The 22650-nt window shown below is 40.8% G+C and overlaps 1 protein-coding gene across 5 annotated transcripts in view; it reads left to right on the top strand.

The window, feature by feature from the left end:
- Positions 1–22093, top strand: part of LOC124292117 (atrial natriuretic peptide receptor 1-like) — a 312171-nt gene extending 290078 nt beyond the window's left edge. For all 5 annotated transcript variants that reach the window (XM_046729169.1, XM_046729168.1, XM_046729167.1 and 2 more), the window contains 14 exons: positions 1876–1971; positions 3424–3501; positions 3671–3775; positions 4252–4323; positions 5517–5685; positions 9369–9524; positions 13159–13339; positions 13998–14147; positions 16230–16353; positions 16757–16825; positions 17394–17568; positions 18802–18900; positions 20056–20147; positions 20913–22093. In XM_046729169.1, coding sequence (XP_046585125.1) covers positions 1876–1971; positions 3424–3501; positions 3671–3775; positions 4252–4323; positions 5517–5685; positions 9369–9524; positions 13159–13339; positions 13998–14147; positions 16230–16353; positions 16757–16825; positions 17394–17568; positions 18802–18900; positions 20056–20147; positions 20913–21002 — 1656 coding nt within the window. In that variant the 3' untranslated portion in view covers positions 21003–22093. The remainder of the gene's footprint in view (positions 1–1875; positions 1972–3423; positions 3502–3670; positions 3776–4251; positions 4324–5516; positions 5686–9368; positions 9525–13158; positions 13340–13997; positions 14148–16229; positions 16354–16756; positions 16826–17393; positions 17569–18801; positions 18901–20055; positions 20148–20912) is intronic.
- Positions 22094–22650: the final 557 nt, after the last annotated feature.

Below are 22650 nucleotides of genomic sequence, written 5' to 3'. Positions count from 1 at the left end.
CAAATGCAGTGAAATGGTAAACAAGTGAAAGAACCGTTGAACTCTTAGCTCCCATAAATAACAGTAAACTAGTGGATGGTAAGAAACTCATTTATCCAACACATTGCAGGTCAATACAATATAACCAGAAACCCGATACTAACATACTCGGAGGTGACTGAATAAGTTCACAGTAAGTTATAACTAGAATTATATTTACAGGAATGCAATAAAAATGATCATCGGATATGCAAATTTTGAAAGCTTAACGTCCGCAGCCAAACATGACCGTCTCGTGTTGTCTTGCATACAAGCACTTTAAACACACATCCCAGATTAAAGTCCGTAAATTTAATGACCCTTTTGTTTGCAACGATAACTCAACCTTTGAAAGTTTGAAATGAGCGTTCAATATACGTTGTTTTTCAAGCTTTCCACTCATTAGAGAAACATTTTCTTGCACTTTCTGTTCAGACATGACAACGTACTACATCTTGCACACAACATGCATTTTCTCGTAACTCGTTTGCCTTGTTTTCCTCCCCAAGTTTTCCAGTAAAAGTTATATGAGTTAAATGTACATGCAATGAGCCTATTCTTCTTCATCAAGATTCGCTGTGTGTTTGTCAGACGGAAATCGTGATATATAGCATGTCAGTGAAACTATCGACACGAACGTGTGCATACTTTATTTGTATGAGTTCTCACATAGACAAAGTGGAATATGATCCCATAATTATTCACACAGTTACGTTGAAATATACACGTGGGTTGAAATTTTACTGAAACGTACCTCATTTGTACATGACGCTAGTGTTACCGTGTCACTGGACGATACAGCCACACCATTAATGAAGATAAATCTAGACAGTAAATGAGATGAAGTTAGAAATAACGCGATTTTCGTGGCTTGATATTGAATGTCCTGAGTTTCCTATCTGTAACTGTCACAGTTGATATAATGTGATAGAACGGTTTTCAATTGTTTAAGACCTATTAGATATTGCGGTATCCGAGAATATTATCCGAGAGGACTGTTTATTAATATATAAGTATTGATACCTGAATGCGTTGTAGGATTTCCGTTGAAGCATGATGAAATCACCGCCATTGTATTAAATGGATCAGTGTGCACATTCGACTTTCGTTCTCAGCTCCCTTGGGAGAATGCAGCCAAGGTGGGCGGTGGAATATTAACAGTCACCTAACTGTCTCCGGATACCAGTTTCCTTCTCAGTGGCAGAAGCATGCGTCAAACTAAACATGTTGCCAAGGAGACACTATCTATCTATTTGCTTCGATGATGGGCAAGCCTGAAGCCCAAGAAGCTGTTAAGAGACATAGTTAAAAAACGTAGTTATCCATGCAACTACTCTTCGCCTTCATGAAATACGCTGGTTTCTGACCTGTATGGTACTCACGTGAGCGTCAAAGAAAACTCAATTTTTGAAACTCAACTCTTACTAAGTTTTTACTTATAGTCAGCAAAGTTTCAGGTACATGACGGTGGTATGTAATAAATCGAGCCAGGACCAACCTATCCAGTGATTGTTGATGACGTGTGCAAGAATTACACTTTCTCAGTATGTATTCTAGTATTTTGAGGGGTTTGGTCCCATCCCATTCAAACCCACATGTACACTCCCAAGTGAGGGACCTTTCACCAGCACACAAAGTAAGCGATCTAACCCACTCAGCCATCGCATCTTCAACAAAAATGGAAGTCTGACAACAGATAGTCCAGATCGCGTACTTTGTGTAACCCTCTGACAACTGACGATCATGACCGAAACTAGGAATACACAGCGCTGTTTACAAACTGGTCAAATGCTGGTCAAATATGGTTCATTTGGGTTTGTACGAATTGTGCGTGAATGTAAATTTCTTCTTTTTCAGAAAAATTCCTACATGAGCACGTGTTCGGGGGATACCATTGCACACCTCAACGACAGCGCCAACAAACAGCTTTTTACAAAAACAGGCTACTACAAGGTGAAGATGATGTTGTTGTTACGTTTTTATTCCCAAGTTGAAACTAATGCAGTAGTTAACTTGAAGTCAGAAATGTGATATAATTAGAAATATTATTCTATAATTAAAAATAAACGTAGAACTTATAGCAATAAAGGCAAGTTGGTGGTATTCATCTGACTGTAACAATAGTCAAGTTTCCAATATAGGACCAGAGTAACAATGATCTCCGCACATTTACTACAGTCCGTTTGATTTCATTTGAGACCGATGAATTGCACACAAAATCTAATCATTGCAACAAAACCAATTTTTGCACAGTTACAGTAAATCGACAGACCAACTCTGGTGATTTGTCTCATAATTTTGGACACCCGAATAAAAAAGTTGTTTAACAAACGATCACTATTTTGTTTGATTTCGTTTTTTCACTTTTCGCTATTTTTTCAACAACACCAACCACTTGGTGGTAGAACAGCCAGGTGTGCGAGTTGCACTTGTGAAATTGAAATTTCACTGCACACGCTTGTTGATTACCTGGCTGTTCTATCAGTAAGTGGTCCCCCTCGTAAAAAAATAGCGAACATTGGGTGTTGTTGCCACTATTACATTTTGTGTTAGTGAGCAATTCATCGGTTTCAAACGAAATCAAACGGACTGTACATACTCTTCGTGAGGCAAGAGTTCCAGTCCTATAACTACGAAAAATACTCCAGGAGATTCTCCAACTCCCTGGGTGTTGATATAATGGAAAGGTACACAGGGTTGTAGCACATTCCAGATCTCTGTCTAAATATAGCACAAGTCTAAATATAGAGCACTCCATTGCCCTCTACTGAATGTCAACAGGCACACAATGCACTACATTTGGGACATTGTTACACAATGAAAAATACTGCTACATAACTTTCTGTAATAGTTAAAATAGGGGACACGGTGACGCTTGGGGTTCAGTCGCCGCATTGCTTATCGTAGCAATGAAAGATTGCACATAGTTTGCATGCTTTTCCACATATAATACTAAATAATACACAACGATCTCCACCCTCAACTCCCAATGAACCCCACCATCTGAAGCAAGCACATTTAAAACCAGATACAATGATTGTATTGTTTGTTAGTTCATCCAGTTGCAGCTATGTGACGTGGGTCTGTGTATAAACGAGTGATGGATAGTATGAACAACGATATAGAACAACGCTAATTTAGTCACAAGTTAATCCATCCGAACAAATGACCCATTGCTTGGGATCTCTTCTCACCCGCAACTCAAAAATCCCACGCACGTCACTCACCACCCCAACCACCCTGATTCTCTCTATCTCTCACACACATACGCACCCACGCACGCACGCACACACACACACGCTAAACATGCATACACGCCAACACACATTTCTGTATACAGTCTGGAGCAATTATGACGCTATGGTAAATAACTGCGAAGAATATATTCCATAATTGTTTCTACAGGGTGCAATAGTTGCCATAAAGCCAATACGGAGGGCAACCATAACAATCAGCAAACCGTTGTTACTGGAGGTGAAACGGGTAAGAGACAATTTTAAAATAACGAAATTAATGTAATTGTCCTCATATTGATAATATGCAACGTGATCGTCTTCGCTATCACTATAACATAATAAAAATAATAATATTGTAGAAATTACAATCTAAGATCTGTGTGAGACAATGTACACATTTCACCCCTCCTTTTCAGGTAAAAGACTTACAGAACGACCATATCGTCAGATTCGTTGGAGCGTGCATAGATGTACCCAACCAATGCATACTCACCGAATATTGCCCTAAAGGTAGTTTACAGGTAAATCCACTTTTACTTAATTAATACATCTTCCTAAAGACCTATTGTCTGTATACGACGCAGTATTGCACGTCCAGGTAAAAATGGTGACCGACTCTCACGTGCAGTGATAACTGTGTACACTCTACTTTGTGTAGTCTGTGTCGCAACCCCTGAACCACGTTATTATCCCTACTGCCCAGCCCTCTATGCAGTGCTAAAGCCCTAAGTGAAGCAAGTCTAGATTTACTCAGGTTCATCTCTGGTCTCCCTGGGGCTCCTTTTCAATTTAAATGGGCTTGTTTGTTACTGAGGCCACTAATAAGAGGCCACTAACGGGATCGGGTGGTCAGACTTGCTGACTTGTTTGACACATGTCATCGCATTCCAATTGCATATATATATATATGTATATATATATATATATATATATATATATATATTCAGAGACTAAGCGTTAGTCTATACTTTGTATTGTAACTTTATTATAATTACAGGATGTACTGGAAAATGATCAAATAAAACTTGACTGGATGTTTCGGTACTCCATAATGCAGGACATAGTAAGGGTAAGTATTATGTTTGTTTACACGATGTCAAGTAGCGCAGTAGAATCGTGAAGGTCCGGATTAGAGTGGTCTTCAGCAACCAATGCTTTTCGTAAGAGGCGACTAACGGGATCGGGTGGCCAGACTCGCTGACTTGGTTGACACATGTCATCGCACTCCAATTGCATAGATCGATGTTCATGCTGTTGATCACTAGATTGTCTGGTCCAGAATCGATTATTTACACACTACCACGATATAGCTGGAATATTACTGAGCGTGATGTTGCCCAACAAAGAAACAAATACTAGCGCAGAAGTAAACGTGTAGGTAAAATAGTTTTTACACCCATGTCTGATGGCGGCTGAATGGAAGATTATTCCATTGTGATGTCGTAAACAATATTTTGTCCTGTGTCTTAGCTACAACAGTAGACTGATGCCAACAGTATCCTTTGATCTATTAACTTACCTTAACACATACAGTTATAAAGATGTACTATCATCATAATGAAATTAATAACGGTAAACTTCATACAATGATCTACATTTTCGGAACCAATTCGTATTACCTGATTTGATCACTACCTTCTTCGCTGTAGCCGAGGAAAGGGGAAAACACACTCGACCATGCACTGGCTCCACTAACAAAAATCGAAACATTGTAGGGAACGGTGGAGTACTTAGCACGCCCAAATCCATGGTTCGATTCCCGACATAGGTAAATATGTGAAACCCATTTCTGGTGTCAACCGCTATGATATTGCAGGAATACTGCTGAATACAGCATGCTCACCCATCCAACAGAGGCTCCGCACTTTATCGAAAAAGGTTAATTAATTCCTAACCATCAGACTAAAAATTGGAATTTGTTTAAACATTCAGAATTTCAGTAAATGCAAGATACTTTTAGATGTGGCAATGTTTTTAAATTCGGTCGTGATGGGATGTTTTGGTATGAAACAAGAAGTGTGACTATGATATCGGCGGTACAATGATAAGGACTGGTTCTGAAAAGATGCATCATAACAGAATGAGGGAACTGTCATAAAGTAAAGTATCTTGCGACCACTTTAAGTCATGAGATTGTAAATTGCCAATGAAACAGTTTACCCTGAATGTGTAGTGTAGAGTTCGAAAACCGAACGAGAAAAAACAGTCAGAATTTACACGTCATTTAAACTTTATTTCAATCCAAAGCGTTTCTGGTTGCAGGGTATGGCATATCTACACAGCAGCGACATAAGAAGCCATGGCAACCTAAAGAGCACCAACTGTGTGGTGGACAGCAGATTTGTTGTTAAAATCACCGACTTCGGCCTTCACTACTTCCGGGAAGGTCAAGGCCTTATGGAACAGGAGAGCACATTCGCCTTCTATAACAGTAAGTTATCCCATTTACCATCCTGCTTAACTTAGTCCATCAGAACCTCGACAGGCATTGAAAGGAGCCCAAATTGGAAATACTTTCTTTCACGTGACTATGATTACTTCAGGGAAGGTCAAGGCCTTGGAACAGGAGAGCACTTTCGCCTTTCATAACAGTTAGTTATGTCATATTCTCCTTTGGGTCGACTTCAGGTCGATGTTGACAGGAAACGATATTGGAAGTAATTTCGTTCACGTGACTATGACGTAACCAAAAATTAATTGCAGCATTTGTGCGTATTTTGTAACAAATCATTTCCATGGAATGTGTCCTTAGCTCAATGTGTAAACATCAGGACGCCGACGGTTCGTGTATTGTAGAGCATCCATAAAATCATTTCCGGGTGTGACGGACCAATTTATTTCTCAAACCAAAACATTAGAACTCCGAACAGGGACGCCGTCATCGCACTCGTTGTGCAGAATACAATGGCTTGGGTCTTGACATCTGAATAGAGAGTCATGTACTCTGTTTACAGGGAGCTACAAATACAATGCTAGTAATATTGTCAGCTTGATAAGATCAGGAACCAATGTTTCTCATCTTCTTCATTTCAAAGAATCGGCCTATGTGGCAAGCTAAGTACCTCTGTCACAAGAACAATATTGCTAACAGCGGTGTAAAAACGTACTCACTCACAGTTACAAGGATACAACGTACACAGTCCACTTTCATGTAATTAATTCTGGACGATTCTGCGCATTTTCAAGAACAGTGTAAAACTTTAATTGCGAAAATATCTAAAACACTAAACCCTGTTCCCATTTGCGTATGTATCTCCACATGCTGTCATTGTCTGTGTGAAAATACATTGTCATCGACCTTACTGTCGCAGTTGTATAGTAATGAGTGAGTGAGTGTAGTTTTCCGCCGCTTTTAGCAATATTTCAGCAATATCACCGCATTGCACCAATGTGGGGAATCAGTTGATTAGTATATGTACCTAAAATATATACTATGTGTAAAAGCGGTGAATATCTTGTTTTGGGGCCCGTCTGTTCTAATGTAGGGATAAATTCTATTGTTTACAATAAGGAGAAGCATGGTGCGGTCACTGACGCCGAAACATCTGCCACAGAAAAAGACATCAGAGCAGAGTAAGCTCGGGGTCTATTGGCTGTTATTAAGAAACATTACCAGGGGCGGTGGGGTAGCCTAGTGGTTAAGGCGTCCGCTCGTCACGCCGAGGAACCGGGTTCGATCCCCCACGTGGGCACAATGTGTGAAGCCCAATTCGACGATATTTCCGATTATCGATTGTTTTAGCCAGCCCTGGAAGTCATGTAATGTTACTTCGCCATTGCAAACCGATGAAGTCAAACAGTTGAGTGGTCATATTACAAGAGTACAATTAGTTCCTTTGCGTGACAAACTGATGAGCTTGAAACAGTTGGCAATAAGTTATATCCCATCGGTGTTAACACTGTTTGTCTTTAAGCACCATACCATATACCAAATGGTTTCTAAATCCAAAATCGATTCTTTCATTCTTTTGATCTGCTCATCAAAACCTGTTTTCGAATCGGACTGATTGCTTTCAGTAAGCAAACAGTGGTTCGTGAATAATGTGTATGTATTGAAGCATCTAAACACATTTAACTTTGAAACCTTTTTCGCAAATCATTAGGTAGCTCATGGTCTAGTGAATCTGACTTAAATGTGAAATACATTCTTTACTATACAGGGTCGTTGACACGCATGTAACCACCCTCATTAGGAATGTGTAATGTTCCACTTTTGTAAGCTACGGGAATCTGTTATTTCTGAGGCCGAAATAAATAAACCCACAATTATGTCTCTTGATGGCGTTCACCTCTCAATCAGCTGATGAAGATGCTTTGAAACCTGACACAATAGTTAGTTGAGCGCGACCAATGATGTCTGTGATATAAAGCATGGTTCAGCAGGGGGCGTTTACTAATTCATGATCACGATAATGATGAACGGCAGACTCTGTGATTGTTGTAAAAACATTTTAAATATTTACACATTTGCACGATACAGTAGTCAGTTAATTAGTCGACAAAGTTTCGCAAATGGATGTCTTACGGTTGTGTCGGTATATTGAATTAGAACGAAATTCAATTCAGTTGAGACATCGGATTTCAATTTTGAGGGAATTGGCTTTAATTGGATACTGTGGAACTAATTTCATACTGTGACACTGCGAACCTTTCTGATATATGCAAAACCAATTCTTGTTTCTGGGTACCCTGTGGGGGCGGTGGGATAGCCTAGTGGTTCAGGCGTTAGCTCGTCATGCCGAAGACACGGGTTCAGCTCCCTACATGGGATTAATATGTGAAGCCCATTTCTGGAGTCCACCGTCTTGATATTGTTGGAATATTGCTAAAAGCGTCGTTATACTAAACTCACTCACTGGGTACCCTGAAAGATCATAGCTGGTCTGTTGCGTCAGGATAAAGTTAAACTGCTGGTTTTAAGGCTCGAATGATCGAAAACATTAACTTGAATACTTCCAAAATTTCATTTATTTTCATTCATATTTCCATATTAATGGAACGGAAGACTCTACAGGTGTAAAACATAAATGTGTATACTTCCATACTTTTCTAGATCCCCATTTATATTTCAATATTACTGGTTTTGAAGGAATGTGTGAGTTCTTAAATATTAATTTACATCCTTGGTACTTTTCTAGATCCTATTATATATATCAAAATTACTGGTACTGAAGGAACGAGAGTTCTGAAACATTAATTTATATACTTCCATACTTTTCTGTATTTCCATTTATATTTCAATATTACTTCTGCTGAAGGAACCAAATATCGTATTTCTATGTTTCATTAATATTTCCATATACTGTATTTACAATATTTCTAAGGATTGATTATATATAATTATTACTTGTAGTATGAAAATGGCACATTATTACACGATACAAACAAAATTTACGGTAGCAACATCGGATTCAATAACAAACTTCTAAATGCACAAAATGATCCGAAAGTAGGCATATGTCGATAGTCTTGAATAGCAGGTAATTAGTCTTCGGAATTTTAGAAGGAAAGATTTTGTTCAAGGAAACTTCCAGTTGGTCTTCCAGCTGGTAATGATGGATTAACTCTTCCCTCTTATTTGCCTGTAAATCAAAGTTGGAAATAAAACGCACCGGCGAACAAAACCAGCTTTGAGGAACAGATTTTAGATCACATAATTTTCAAGTTCCGTAAACCTATCCCGTTATGCAGCTGAATAAAAAACTACATCCCAAGGAACATAGACAAACACCATGGTTTGATCTCTTGCGAATTTAGAAAAAACAACAGTTAAGTAAATTTGTTGTAAGAGTGGTCTTCGACTTTTTACCCGGATGCGGAAGGATTTCGCTAATGAAATATACATCGCTCCGGCCACTAGCAAAGAGATCAACGAAGTTACGTGGTTCAAGCAGCTTTTAGAAGCAGAGTTTAGCATCTGTGTTCATTTCCTCAAGGCACGATTATACACAGGTCATCCTCAATAGCTCTTTCAACTGCAGCATGTGCCGGAGGAAAGTTAAATCTTCTCACTAATTTGTCTCTTTATCAAACATGGCTCTTCTCCTCGTTTCCTTTGATTCACGACGTTGTCTGTAATTAGATTGAATGGAAGAATATCCCTTGCTCTTCCAGGAACACTGTGGACAGCGCCGGAACTTCTACGCATGCCTGATCGACCACCAGAGGGCACGCAAAAAGGAGACGTCTACAGTTTCGCAATTATCTGTCAAGAGATTGTGTACAGAAGCGGCGTGTTTCATATGCATCACATAGATCTCTCGCCCGAGGGTAAACATTGTTTCAGAGTTATTAATAAAGAGATGGTTCCCACAAGGCTTAGTCTCAGATTCCGTAGGATTGAATCCTATTACACGTTCTGTTCAACACCTAAAACTCCCGGGATGCCGTCCACGTAACACCGTTATTACATCGACAGAAGTGATAAAAAAAATTAAAATGGTATGATGACACTAATGATAAAGGATAATGTGAGCATTCCGGTGAAATTATTGTAATAAGATTATCTAAACTTTTTGGTTGTGTGTGTTAAAAAGTAAATTTGATTGACATTTTGAAAATTTCAAGCTAACCCCCAAATACGGAATAACATAAGGTCATGATAACGGTCGTAATATCATATGTCTCCGTGGCGAAATCGCTAAAGGAAGAGTATGTAGTTAAAAATTCTTCTTGTGATGATAGAAGATTTGTTTTCGTTTTCATTTCAATCGTGAATATGTTTTTGAATGGTAAATTAAAGGGCAGAATTGCCATGTTGGTGAACAGGTTGCAATTGACAGTAGAGTAAAGGGTTACTTGGTTGCGGTATCATAGTTTCAAGTCCATTATTCAGGCCAATAAACAAACAATGATTTAAAAGAAATCATCCACAACATGATCATGAGTCACAAGATCATGTAAAGGTGAATCTTAAATGTTCACTTTAAACACATATTTGCACATGTGGATGTCTTTTGTTGTCATTTCAAAATGATATTTCAAATACTCACTAGCCGCCGAACAAAGACTGTGATGCTGTATATTCTCCTGACTTAATACATTCTTTGTCCCTTCTATTAACCAAAACTTTCCTTGCGGATTTTACCATTTACCTGACTCATTTTCGGTGGGTCACTTAAGGTAACATATATGTCCAGTTATGGCGAGATGCTCCTGGTCACTGCATTATCCAGGTACGGTGAAACACACAAGGTAGCATTAATTTTAAGATACAGGGAGATGCTATAGGTCACTGCATTATCCAGGTACGTTGACTGATTGAGTTTATTTTTACGCCTCACTCAGCCATATTCAAGCTATATGGAAGTCTATAATCGAGTCTGGACCAGACAACCCAGTGATCAACAGCATGAGCATCAATCTACGCATTTTGGGATACCATGACATTTGTCACCCAAGTCAGCGAGTCTGACAACCCGATCCCGTTAGTCGCCTCTTACGACAAGCATGGGTTACTGAAGATCAATTCTAACCCGGATCTTCACGGGTCTCACGAACGGTGAGACACTCAAGGTAACATTTATATTCAGTTCCGGGGAGATGTTCCTGGTAACTTCAAAATTCAGCAACTGCGAGATTCCCCTCTTTACTGCATTATCTAGATACAGACACTCAAGGTAACATGAATATTTAGTTACGACCAGAAACTCCTGGTGACAGCAACGTTCAGTTACCGTGTCACTTCGGTTTGATGCTCCAGATAATCGCAAAACCCAGGTGTGATGAGACGGTCCATGTAACAGCAACGTCAACGTAGGATAAGACGCTCAATGTTCAGTTACGGCCAAATGCTCCAGGTAACAGCAACGTCCACGTAGGATAAGACGCTTAATGTTCAGTTACGGCGAAATGCTCCAGGTAACAGCAACGTCCACGTAGGATAAGACGCTCAATGTTCAGTTACGGCGAAATGCTCCAGGTAACAGCAACGTCCACGTAGGATAAGACGCTCAATGTTCAGTTACGACCAAATGATCCAGGTAATAGTAACGTCCACGTACGATAAGACGCTTAATGTTCAGTTACGGCGAAATGCTCCAGGTAACAGCAACGTCCACGTAGGATAAGACGCTCAATGTTCAGTTACGGCGAAATGCTCCAGGTAACAGCAACGTCCACGTAGGATAAGACGCTCAATGTTCAGTTACGGCGAAATGCTCCAGGTAACAGCAACGTCCACGTAGGATAAGACGCTGAATGTTCAGTTACGGCAGGTAACCGCATGTTCCAGGTAACAGCAACGTCCACGTAGGATAAGACGCTCAATGACGCTCAATGTTCAGTTACGGCCAAATGCTCCAGGTAACAGCAACGTCCACGTAGGATAAGACGCTTAATGTTCAGTTACGGCGAAATGCTCCAGGTAACAGCAACGTCCACGGATAAGGATAAGACGCTCCACGTAATGTTCAGTTACGGCGAAATGTTCCAGGTAACAGCAACGTCCACGTAGGATAAGACGCTCAATGTTCAGTTACGGTCAAATGCCAGGTAACGTAACGTCCACGTAGGATAAGACGCTCAATGTTCAGTTACGGCGAAATGCTCCAGGGTAACAGCAACGTCCACGTAGGATAAGACGCTCAATGTTCAGTTACGGCGAAATGTTCCAGGTAACAGCAACGTCCACGTAGGATAAGACGCTGAATGTTCAGTTACGGCGAAATGTTCCAGGTAACAGCAACGTCCACGTAGGATAAGACGCTGAATGTTCAGTTACGGCGAAATGTTCCAGGTAACAGCAACGTCCACGTAGGATAAGACGCTGAATGTTCAGTTATGGCGAGATGTTCCAGGTAACAGCAACGTCCACGTAGGATAAGACGCTGAATGTTCAGTTACGGCGAAATGTTCCAGGTAACAGCAACGTCCACGTAGGATAAGACGCTCAATGTTCAGTTACGGTCAAATGTTCCAGGTAACAGCAACGTCCACGTAGGATAAGACGCTGAATGTTCAGTTATGGCGAAATGCTCCAAGCAACAGCAACGTCCACGTAGGATAAGACGCTCAATGTTCAGTTACGTCGAAATGCTCCAGGTAACAGCAAAGTCCACGTAGGATAAGACGCTCATATTCAGTTTCGGCGAAATGTTCCAGGTAACAGCAAAGTTCACGTAGGATAAGACGCTTAGTGTTCAGTTACGTCGAAATGCTCCAGGTAACAGCAATGTTTATTCGAGTAAGAGCAATACGTAGGTACGTGATACGCACCTCTGGTGACCGGGTACGACGAGAAGCTCCAGGAAACCGTAATATTCAATTACGCTGAGACCCTCAAGATATCAGCTATGCCCATTTACGATGAGACGTTTCAGGTAACATCAATAATCAGGTTACAGCAATATCTAGATAGGTTGAGATGCCCCATGTTACAACAATATACGTGTACAATGACCCGCTCAAGGGAAGGGCAATGTCTAGGTGCGGTGAGACAGAAGATGAAACTGCATTAGAAACAGGATCAAACGGCCCAGGAAACAGCAATGTCCAGGTAGGGTGTCCGTTAAGCAGGGGTATTCGGGTACATTCAGACGCTCAAGGTAACAGCAATATCCGGGTGCGGCGAGCCGCTTAAGGTAACATATATGTGCAAGTACTTGATAAGCAGTGCTCAGTCAGCAATATCGAGGTGCGATGACACGCACCGGGTAACAGGAATGCCCGGGTGCAATAAAAGTCATTTACAGCAATGTCGACGTAAGGTGATACTCAAGGTTACAGCGGGTTACTGTATGTGTACATAGGACCCAGGTACGATGAGACGTTTCTGAAATATCCGAGCCAGATGAAACGCCCAAGATCATAAGACTTAACCCAACTCCAAAATCCGGAGTCCAATCAAAAGTACGCCATCAAAGTAAGCAAATGTTTTTATCTCCTATTTCCGTCTGTTCTTCAGAGGTCTACCAGCTTGTCAAAGACGTAAAGGATGGACGTCGCGGCGTCTTCCGTCCCTCCCTGGAGCATGCCGACTGCCCCTGTGACGAACTTGCTGACGTCATCAAAAGATGTTGGTCTGAGGATCCGGCCGAGCGACCAGATTTCCAGTCTCTGAAGACCATCATTAGAAAGCTAAACAGGTGCGTTGACCAATAAAACACACATCCAGTTTGTATGAAGTGTCGAGCTTTGGCAACAGATGTTTTCATCATTGATTCCAGGAAACACTCCAGCTGGGCTGTCTGTCTCTCTGTCGCTCACTTTTATGACTCTTTCTACAGCTATAATAAATCTGAAATAGTATGCTCGGATTTTACTGAAATCGAATAAAACTAGTAAAACAGCTATTGATATTGCCATAACATTTTCAAGTTTTATCTGGGGATTCGAACCACGGACGTCTTTTCCGCAAAACCAAACAAGCTAACTCCGTGAGAACACCGACCGCATAAGGATATTACATGTTGGATGACTCAATGCCCTCCTGCATACCGTCCAGTCACGACAATGCACGTCCCGATCCGCATTGAAGGGAACCAAGACTCATTCAACTTCATTATAGTCAACTTAGTTTAATCTAATAATTATGAACGCGTTCGGCGCCAGTGTAGCAGCAACATAATTTCTTCCTTCGGGGATGGTATTCGAACTGCGGAAATTCAGATCCTACAAATGTCCATGTCCAGTTGACCAACTCGGTAAACACCGACAGCGAGGCGTTATATGTTGGGCGGCTCCAGGCCCTGTTTAAGAGCAAAAAATATTTGAAAATGTATGAAGGTTTTTGATTGGTTACAGGGACGGGGACAAGGGCAATATCCTTGACAACCTGCTGTCCCGGATGGAGCAGTACGCCAACAACTTGGAGGCCCTTGTGGAGGAGAGGACGTCGGATTATCTGGAGGAGAAGAAAAAGGCAGAAGATCTTCTCTACATGATGTTGCCAAAGTGAGTAGACATATAAAAGCGACAAAACCATTCCCAGTACAAACAATCACTACTAGAATCAGATTCCGACTGCCCGTGAGCATATGTATATGAATTACTAGCAAATAGGTGACACCGTGTGATACCGGTTACAAACACACGCAAAGGCAAATCAATTGATCATCTGAAACATTTGATACAAATCAAAGTATTATAGTTCACATTTCCACCATAATGCCTTTTACTCCGGGTCCCGATCCACAAAGCGGTCGTTGGCCTATGATAAGCTACTGAGTTACGACTTACCTTACGTTACGAATACTTTGTGGATGGAACCCTAAGTTTTGTCTGACTGACTGACTGACTGACTGACGCCGCCTTTAGCAATATTCCAGCAACACCACGCCGGGGGACACCAGAAATGGGCTTCACACATTGTACCCATGTGGGGAATCGAACCCGGGTCTTCGGCGTGACGAGCCAACACTTTAACCATTACGCTACCCACACACCCACACACGCCCCACCCCGATGGTCACGCCGATGACCCTGGTTCAAATCCCCACATGGGTACAATATGTGAAGCCCATACCTGGTGTCCCCCGCCTTGATATTGCTAGAATATTGGTAAAAGCGGCGTAAAACCAAACTCACTCACTCACTCAAGCTATGAAATAATGAACCCGCAACATGTTAATGGTGCAGAAGCTCGAGAGAACGCTTTGGTGTATGAGTGTACCCATGTGGAGAATCGAACCCGGACCTTCCGCGTGACGAGCGAACGCTTTAACCAGAAGGCTACCCAAACTGCCCTCTGGAATATTATTTGCGAATGTTAAGAAACGTGGCTACACCTTAAAACTGCATTATAAATTCAAACACACCACATTAGCAGATGCTAATTTCGCCGTGTGCAACTTGACGCCCAAAAACAAATTTTAGATTTCAGTCAATTGTTTCCATTGGATAAGGATGACCAATGAATGCTTAGTTTAGTGTTGTGCAATCTCAGCCAACGAGAAGTCGAACTGTCACCTGCGTAATCAATCAAGTAGAGAGAAACAGAGATTTTCACAACATACAGCCTCCTTACAGATAAATTTAAAACATCTGTTTAACTAAAAGATGAAAATTACACTGACACCTTTTCAAGTTATATTTCATCCGTAACATTAATTGATTTACCGTTTGCTGTGCTATTATTTTCTTCGGGTTGGGCTATAAATGATTGCTCTGAGACACGTCATGTGAAAATCATTTGAAGTCTTCTGTTGGAACAGTTTACAAACTCTCTCACTAACATAAGATCCATTTGAAGCGAATCTTCATGATGTTGATCACGGGATTGTCTGGTCCACACTCGATTATTTACAGACCGCCGCCATATAGCTGGAACATTGCTGAGTGCGGCGTAAAACAACAATCAATCAATGAATCATGAAGCGAATTTAAGCCGAATTGGTCATTTTCCTGGAAGCTGGAACAGTTATTTTATGTGTGATTGGGCCAACACCCTGTGCTACATGTAGCCGACGACTGATTGAAGCAGTAGTAAAATATCCAGGCCTTTTCTTCTTTTCTTAATGATTGGTAACCCGCTTTCTGTAAATTGGTGATTGCAATTATCTGCCCTTGACTTTTTTACTAAAATTATTAGAAGCTCTGATCCAGTGCATGCATCGTATTCCACCTTAAGAATTAGCTTATGTCTTGGTTTCCCCGTCCATCCAGGGGCGGTGGGGTGGGTAGCCAAGTGGTTAAAGCGTTCGCCCGTCACGCCGAATACCCGGGTTCGATTTCCCACATGGGTACAATGTGTGAAGCCCATTTCTGGTGTCCCCCGCCGTGATATTGCTTAAAATATTGCTAAAAGCGGCATCAAAACCACCCATTTCTGGTGTCACTCTGGAATATCACTCACTCACTCAAAACCAACTCACTCACTCACTCACTCACTCAATCCTCGTCCATCCATAACAGTCGACCACAGTTCCATATTCAATGTATAAACGACATCAAATGCATGTAAAGGTTTATTAACGGTGTAACAGGGGAGGTTTCTTTGTCAAAGACTGTCACTAATTATGATCTTGAACTCGACAGATCAGTCGCCCAAGCTCTTGTCCGTGGCGAATCCGTAGCAGCTGAGGCGTACGAACATGTGACCATCTACTTCAGCGACATCTGTGGGTTCACTGCGTTGTCCGCGGCTAGTACTCCAATGCAGGTGGGTATTTCTGTCAATAGCCAGTACCCCAATGAATGTGCGTACATCTGTCTGAATAAGATCTACTAATTCATAACCCGTGAAGGTCCGAGTAAGAATTGGTCTTCAGTAACCCATGCTTGTCGTAAGAGGCGACTAACGGGATCGGGTGGTCAGGCTTGCTGACTTGGTTGTTACATGTCATCGTATCCCAATTGCGTAGAAATATATGATGCTCATGCTGTTGATCACTGGATTGTCTGGTCCAGACTCGATTATTAACAGACCGCCGACATATAACTGGAATATTGCCAACCAACCCAACTGATTCATAGGCTGTTTTCATGTATCAGGAAAGTACTGTTTTAAACGGCAACAAAGAAACCGGATAAAGCCATAATATATTACTTTTTTTATTTTTTAGGTTATTGATCTGTTGAACGACCTCTACACGACGTTCGATTCCATCATCGAAAACTTTGATGTCTATAAAGTAAGAAACACGGATCATTCTATAGCTTGATGCCGACTGTTTAATATCTGGGTTTAAGATAAAAAAGCATGTAATTACAATATATCGTTTAAAAGAGCTTCTGCTTCTGAGCAGCCGATTGAAACTAAATATTGTTTAGAGCCCACTCCCAGAATATCATTGTGGTCGGTGTTTTACCTTGAACTGACCATACTCATTTGGCGAAATGATCATACTCCATTGAACATATTCGAGATCAAAACTACATCCAGTACCCATTAATAGTATATTCATACAGGCACACTCTCTATCTATATGTCTGTCTGTTTGTCTGTCTGTATCTACTCTCGTAAAAAATACTGTTTCATTTGACCAAATTATCTTTCTGAAAACATCACTGGTTGAAAGCAGTCGCCGTAAAACTGCACATATGATGTTAAAAAACTGCCACTATGCCCGTATAAAATACATTCATTTGCCATCGAATTATACCACCATAAACGGACTTTAGCTTTCTTTTGCCTTGCAGCTTATGTTGATGGTTACTATGTGTATTGTACCCGAACTTACACTGTTCTGTTTTTTCAAGGTTGAAACCATAGGAGATGCTTACATGGTGGTGTCAGGACTTCCGGTGAGGAACGGAAATATTCATGCCCGGGAAATTGCCCGGATGTCGCTTTCCCTGCTAGATGCTGTTCTGTCTTTCAAAATTCGCCATCGACCTGAACAACAGATGAAACTGCGGATTGGCATTCATTCAGGTAGGAAGGCGAAGTTAATGTGGTAAAATGCGATGAGAAGTGTTCTTACACTAGAAGTGTGGGAATGTAACTCAACAAAGTTTTATAAAAGTCCCAATATATGTTACAGCTGAGTTGGACATGTTCTACTAGACCGGACCGAAATATACGTTCTCTGTCACCGGAAGTATTGAGGTCGTGTCCTACTTACTTCCCCTATATATAGGACGTTTCCAAATGTGACGCTTAAGGACGTCACTCATGAAACGTTGATGGTTACACTGCATAATGATGCATCCCGGATAACACACTTATTGTGAAAATGTATCAGCGTTTTTAACTCATGAGCATTCTGGACCAGACAATTGAGTGATTGTTATCACGAGCATTGGCCCATGCACATAACAATGGTGACACACAGTGAGTCAAATCCCTGATCCATGTAGTTTCCTCTTTAACAAAGCTTTGGTCTACAGGGGAAGATCAAGTTCACAAACAGTATGAGTGAGTGAGTGACTTTACTTTTACGCCGCTTTAGCAATATTCCAGCAATATCACGACGGAGGACACCAGAAATGGGCTTGACATATCGTAGGCATGTGGGGAATCGAAACCGGGTCTTCAGCGTGACGAGCGAACGCTTTAACCACTAGGCGACCACCCGCCCCTCCGAACTAATGCCACTGTAGTGAAAATAAATGCGTGAGCTCGCGTGATTGTAATGAATGAAAAAGTAGTTCCTGGACAACGTGACCTGGTAGCGTGAACGTGATTATCCAGTCAACAAGCTCGACTCGGGGTTCTAGCAGGCGACAGAGGCACGTCACAAGTGGTCAAATGAGTTTTGTACATTAACACCAGAACGTTGACCACATGGCGAAATATTTTAACCCCGAATATCCACTGGTGCCAACATTATGAATTACGTGATACCGGTATGATTCGAGAGGCGAGTATTCGAGTATACGTGCACCCGTTTGATTTATTTAACGTCATAACCCAACGGCGTTAAGACTCTGTTAAGAATTCGTCTTCAGCAAGAGGCGACTAACGGGATCGGGTGGTCAGATTCGCTGACATAGCTGACACATGTCATCGTATCCCAATTGGGTAGATCGATGCTCATGCTGTTGACCAGTGGATTGTCTAGTCCAGAATCGATTATTTAAGACATATTGCTGAGTGCAGCGTTAAACAACAAACAGACAAACTTGACGTTATATTATGTAATGTTTCTATTGCCTACCTTCACAGGGTCAGTTTGTGCTGGTGTCGTGGGTCACAAGATGCCGAGGTATTGCCTGTTTGGGGATACCGTCAACACGGCCTCCAGGATGGAGTCTAATGGATTACGTGAGTCATAACGAACTCAGCAGAAACTGGGTGATCACTTCAGTGAGGAGAGCCTGGCCATCAATTCCCTGTTTTTGTTTTGTTTTTTTTGTTTTGTTTTGTTTTTTGTTGTTTTGTTTTGTTTTGTTTTTGTTTTGTTTTGTTTTGTTTTGTTTTGTTGTTGTTGTTGTTTTGTTTTGGGGGTTGTTGGGTGTGTGTTTTGTTTCATTATTTATATCATATTTTGTTTCCTTTGTCAAATGACGTGTTTTCCTGAAATGTTAGTAAAGAACCATTATTAATTTTGTAAACTATTGTAAAAGTGTACATGCTGTGATGTTACCCTAATATTGTCAGTTGAAGCATTTTTAAACCAAACCTACTCACTCACCTAGTCCAAGTGATAAATGGGCATCAGTGCATGACAGTTTGGATGGGATTATTAACTACTCTTCCAAATCCACTAATTCATTCCCGTTTGTACAAGACATACGTATTTTTTCTGAAGAATGAGGACTATTTTTATGGATATACAACTTCTCTATTCTATATAGGTGACGTTTCGACATAGATTCTAATGTCGTAGTCAAGCAACGAATAACGAATAAAGAAGTTGTATATCCATAAATATAGTCCTCATTCTTCATCTACCCAACTCCTAGAATGCCAATCAAAGAAGTCGTATTGTTTACTGTTTAGAAATAGTTTATCTACGGATAGAACATATAGCTATGAGAAAGCATCGTGTGATGATTGTGACTGATGTGTATCACTGGGATGTTAAAATACCATTTCAGTCTGTGTGTATGAGGACATTGAAAGTCTTAGACCTGAATATAGATATAAATTTAATTGAACATGTAATGAATTAATTAATCGAGATAATTTGTGTCTTAAAAGAGGTTAAGGAGTACAAAAACTCGTTTTAACGCATTTAGTCAGCGAGTGACTTTGATTTTACGCCGCATTTAACAGTAATTCCGTACATCGCAGTGTGTCAGTCTGAATTGGGGGGAAACCCTAAACTGCTGCAGGCATGTCTACATCTTCCATAAAATTGATCGGACATAGGTAGGGGGATCAAACCTTGAAATACTTCGATAATCACTATTTTCCAGTTTTGAGACTGTCGGTAGTTTAAGTTTGTCTTCGATTAACAATCTGTATTGCTTTCAGCATTGAAAATCCACGTCAGTCCACAGACGAAAGAAGCGTTGGAAGTATTTGAAACCTTTGACCTTGAACTAAGAGGAGAAGTCGAGATGAAGGTATGTTCGAGAACGCTTTTTTTGAATAAAAACTAACTCATATTGGTAACAATAAACGCAATTTCAAAGTACAATAGGTAAGATCATTACATGTATCTTGGATTCATTTAGTCATCACCTTAACTTTGCAAAATACAAAATACAGTTCAGCTTGGTTTTACTTGCGTTATGTGTTTTTAAAGACCTTTTTATTGACTTGTTTCCAAGTGTGTCTAAATTTTCACTAAAATGTGACATATGTGAAGGAAATTAACGCATACGTTAACGTGAAAATAATGGCCATTTATAACGCGCTAACACATTATTACCCCGGATAACCCAAGCTGCCTGTGAGTCGCTAGAAGGTTATTAGTCACGTGACTTGTCCCACCGGATACCCACTTTCTGCTGGGTGAATTTTGAACAAACTAGGGTGAGACCACATGAGTCATATGTGCTTCGTTGTGGGGGAAGGACCGAAGTCCTAGAAACTCTCAAGAGCTCTATGATCTCTATACACAGGACCACACGCCAACAAACATTTCAATTTTGAGTTTATTATGACATTCGACTGGAACGGTCCTTACAGCCAATGACCTCAGCATCTTATATATTATTGTCTACGCATTCACACACTATGAAACAGTTGTATCTGTCGATAGCTAAATATTCTGATGCGACGTTACAACATTTCCTTCTCCATTTCTTGTGTCCCTCGCAGTGATATTGCTGGAATAATGCTAAAAGCGGCGCAAAACTTAACTCACTCACTCATTCATTTTTCAGGGCAAGGGAGCCGTAACCACATATTGGCTACAGGGCGAAACACCTGCATCAGATCCGAAGAAGCCAGTTCATCAGAACTCAATATCCTGATTACCATTACCTAGGTTACTTGAGTTCCTTGCAACGTAATCGGTTCTTCATATTGTGTCAAAACCAGCATATTCTATTCACTTCCAGCATGACACTTAGATGACGAAATACGTTATCTTTGGAGTTGCACCAGCAGTAACCGTTTTACCACTACAGCTGTCGAGGTTGAGGAACTATTGTGCCAACATGCTTCATGCTGGAGATGCCATAGCCATTCAAGAAAGGGTTCTAGAAACTAAAAACATGACATATCCGTAAAGGTGTCATGTGGCCATGACTATGTCTGTTCGTTGTTTTACGCCGCACTCAGCAATATTCCAGCTATATGGCGGCGGTCTGTAAATAATCGAGTCTGGATCACACAATCCAGTGATCAACAGCATGAGCATCGATCTACGCAACTGGGATACGATGACAAGTCAGCTAGCCTGACCACCTGATCCCGTTAGTGGCCTCTCACGACAAGATTGGGTTGCTGAAGTGAAATTCTAACCTGTATCTTCACGGGTGCAGGCCACGAGTAGGACCAGATGACAAGTTTTCGATTGTGTCTAAAAGCCCTGAACAGATGTGTGATGGACTAACAAACACAATGATACATATATTATATGCTGTGATGTTTTAAAATATTGTAAATATTCAAAGTTCCACAGGACGTGCACTAACCGTATGTCAGATGGTATTCACTGACAAGTCACTTAACTTATTCTTTATTCTGCTTGCAAATGCAACTTTTAATGAGCATGCATGTCAATATTGTCCAATCTGTTTTACTTACATCAAGTTACTTGTGGTAGGATATGAACGATGGTGATTAAAGTAATTGAAGCATTCCAGCCTAATGTTTCACAATAAAACTGGACCTTTATTGTGAAATTGAAAACTGGTCAAAGTTATATACTTTATGAGATCATAAAAGTAAATTATTTTAGAAATGTTCCCATGTAACTTGTAGCTTTTAAAATGTCACTACCAATTTAAATAAGTGTCAATTTATAAAAGGCAAGAGACAAACGAGAGACATGTACTTCGAGACATTTGTGTGAAGTTTAAAAGGTTATTCTGAATAAATTCATCACCTCAAATGCAAAGGTATGTGTTGTTCTACGGGAAAAGGGTGACATTGCGGTTACGATGTGTGAGACAATTATATACTGACCGGTAAAGAAAGTATACATTGGAAACAGTTGTCTATTCCTTTAAAATGTTAATTTGATTGAATGCTTCTTGGTAAAATGTAATTATCTAATAATGGACATGTAATAAATTATGTCCCCAAAACGCAGCAACGTAAACGGGAGTTGTAGCACGAAAAATTGGTAAAACTGGAATGTGCACAACATGCATGAAATGCACGTGCAGAATTTTGGTATAAGTTGGGTTAAAACATTCGTATGACCCACACCAAATGGAAGCTCACCAGAATAATGGCACGTTTGACGCAAGAGCAGAGGGAGAGAGCTGTTGGTGTGGCGGAGATGGGTGCAACACTGGCTCATATTGCCAGAACGCTCAGCTGTACACGTTTGACAGTGGCTAGGCTGCTCAAACGGTGCAGGCAGATTGACAGGACCCAGGACCGACCAAGAAGTGGACGTCCACGTGTGACAACGCCACACCTGCGTCACCGATGTGTGACGGCGACGGC

Source organism: Haliotis rubra, unplaced genomic scaffold (genome assembly GCF_003918875.1).
Source record: "Haliotis rubra isolate DU_JTF1 unplaced genomic scaffold, ASM391887v1 Scf508, whole genome shotgun sequence".
Lineage (NCBI taxonomy): Eukaryota > Metazoa > Mollusca > Gastropoda > Lepetellida > Haliotidae > Haliotis > Haliotis rubra.
Note: the sequence above shows the minus strand (reverse complement) of the source record. Positions and strands in the feature narration are given on the sequence as shown.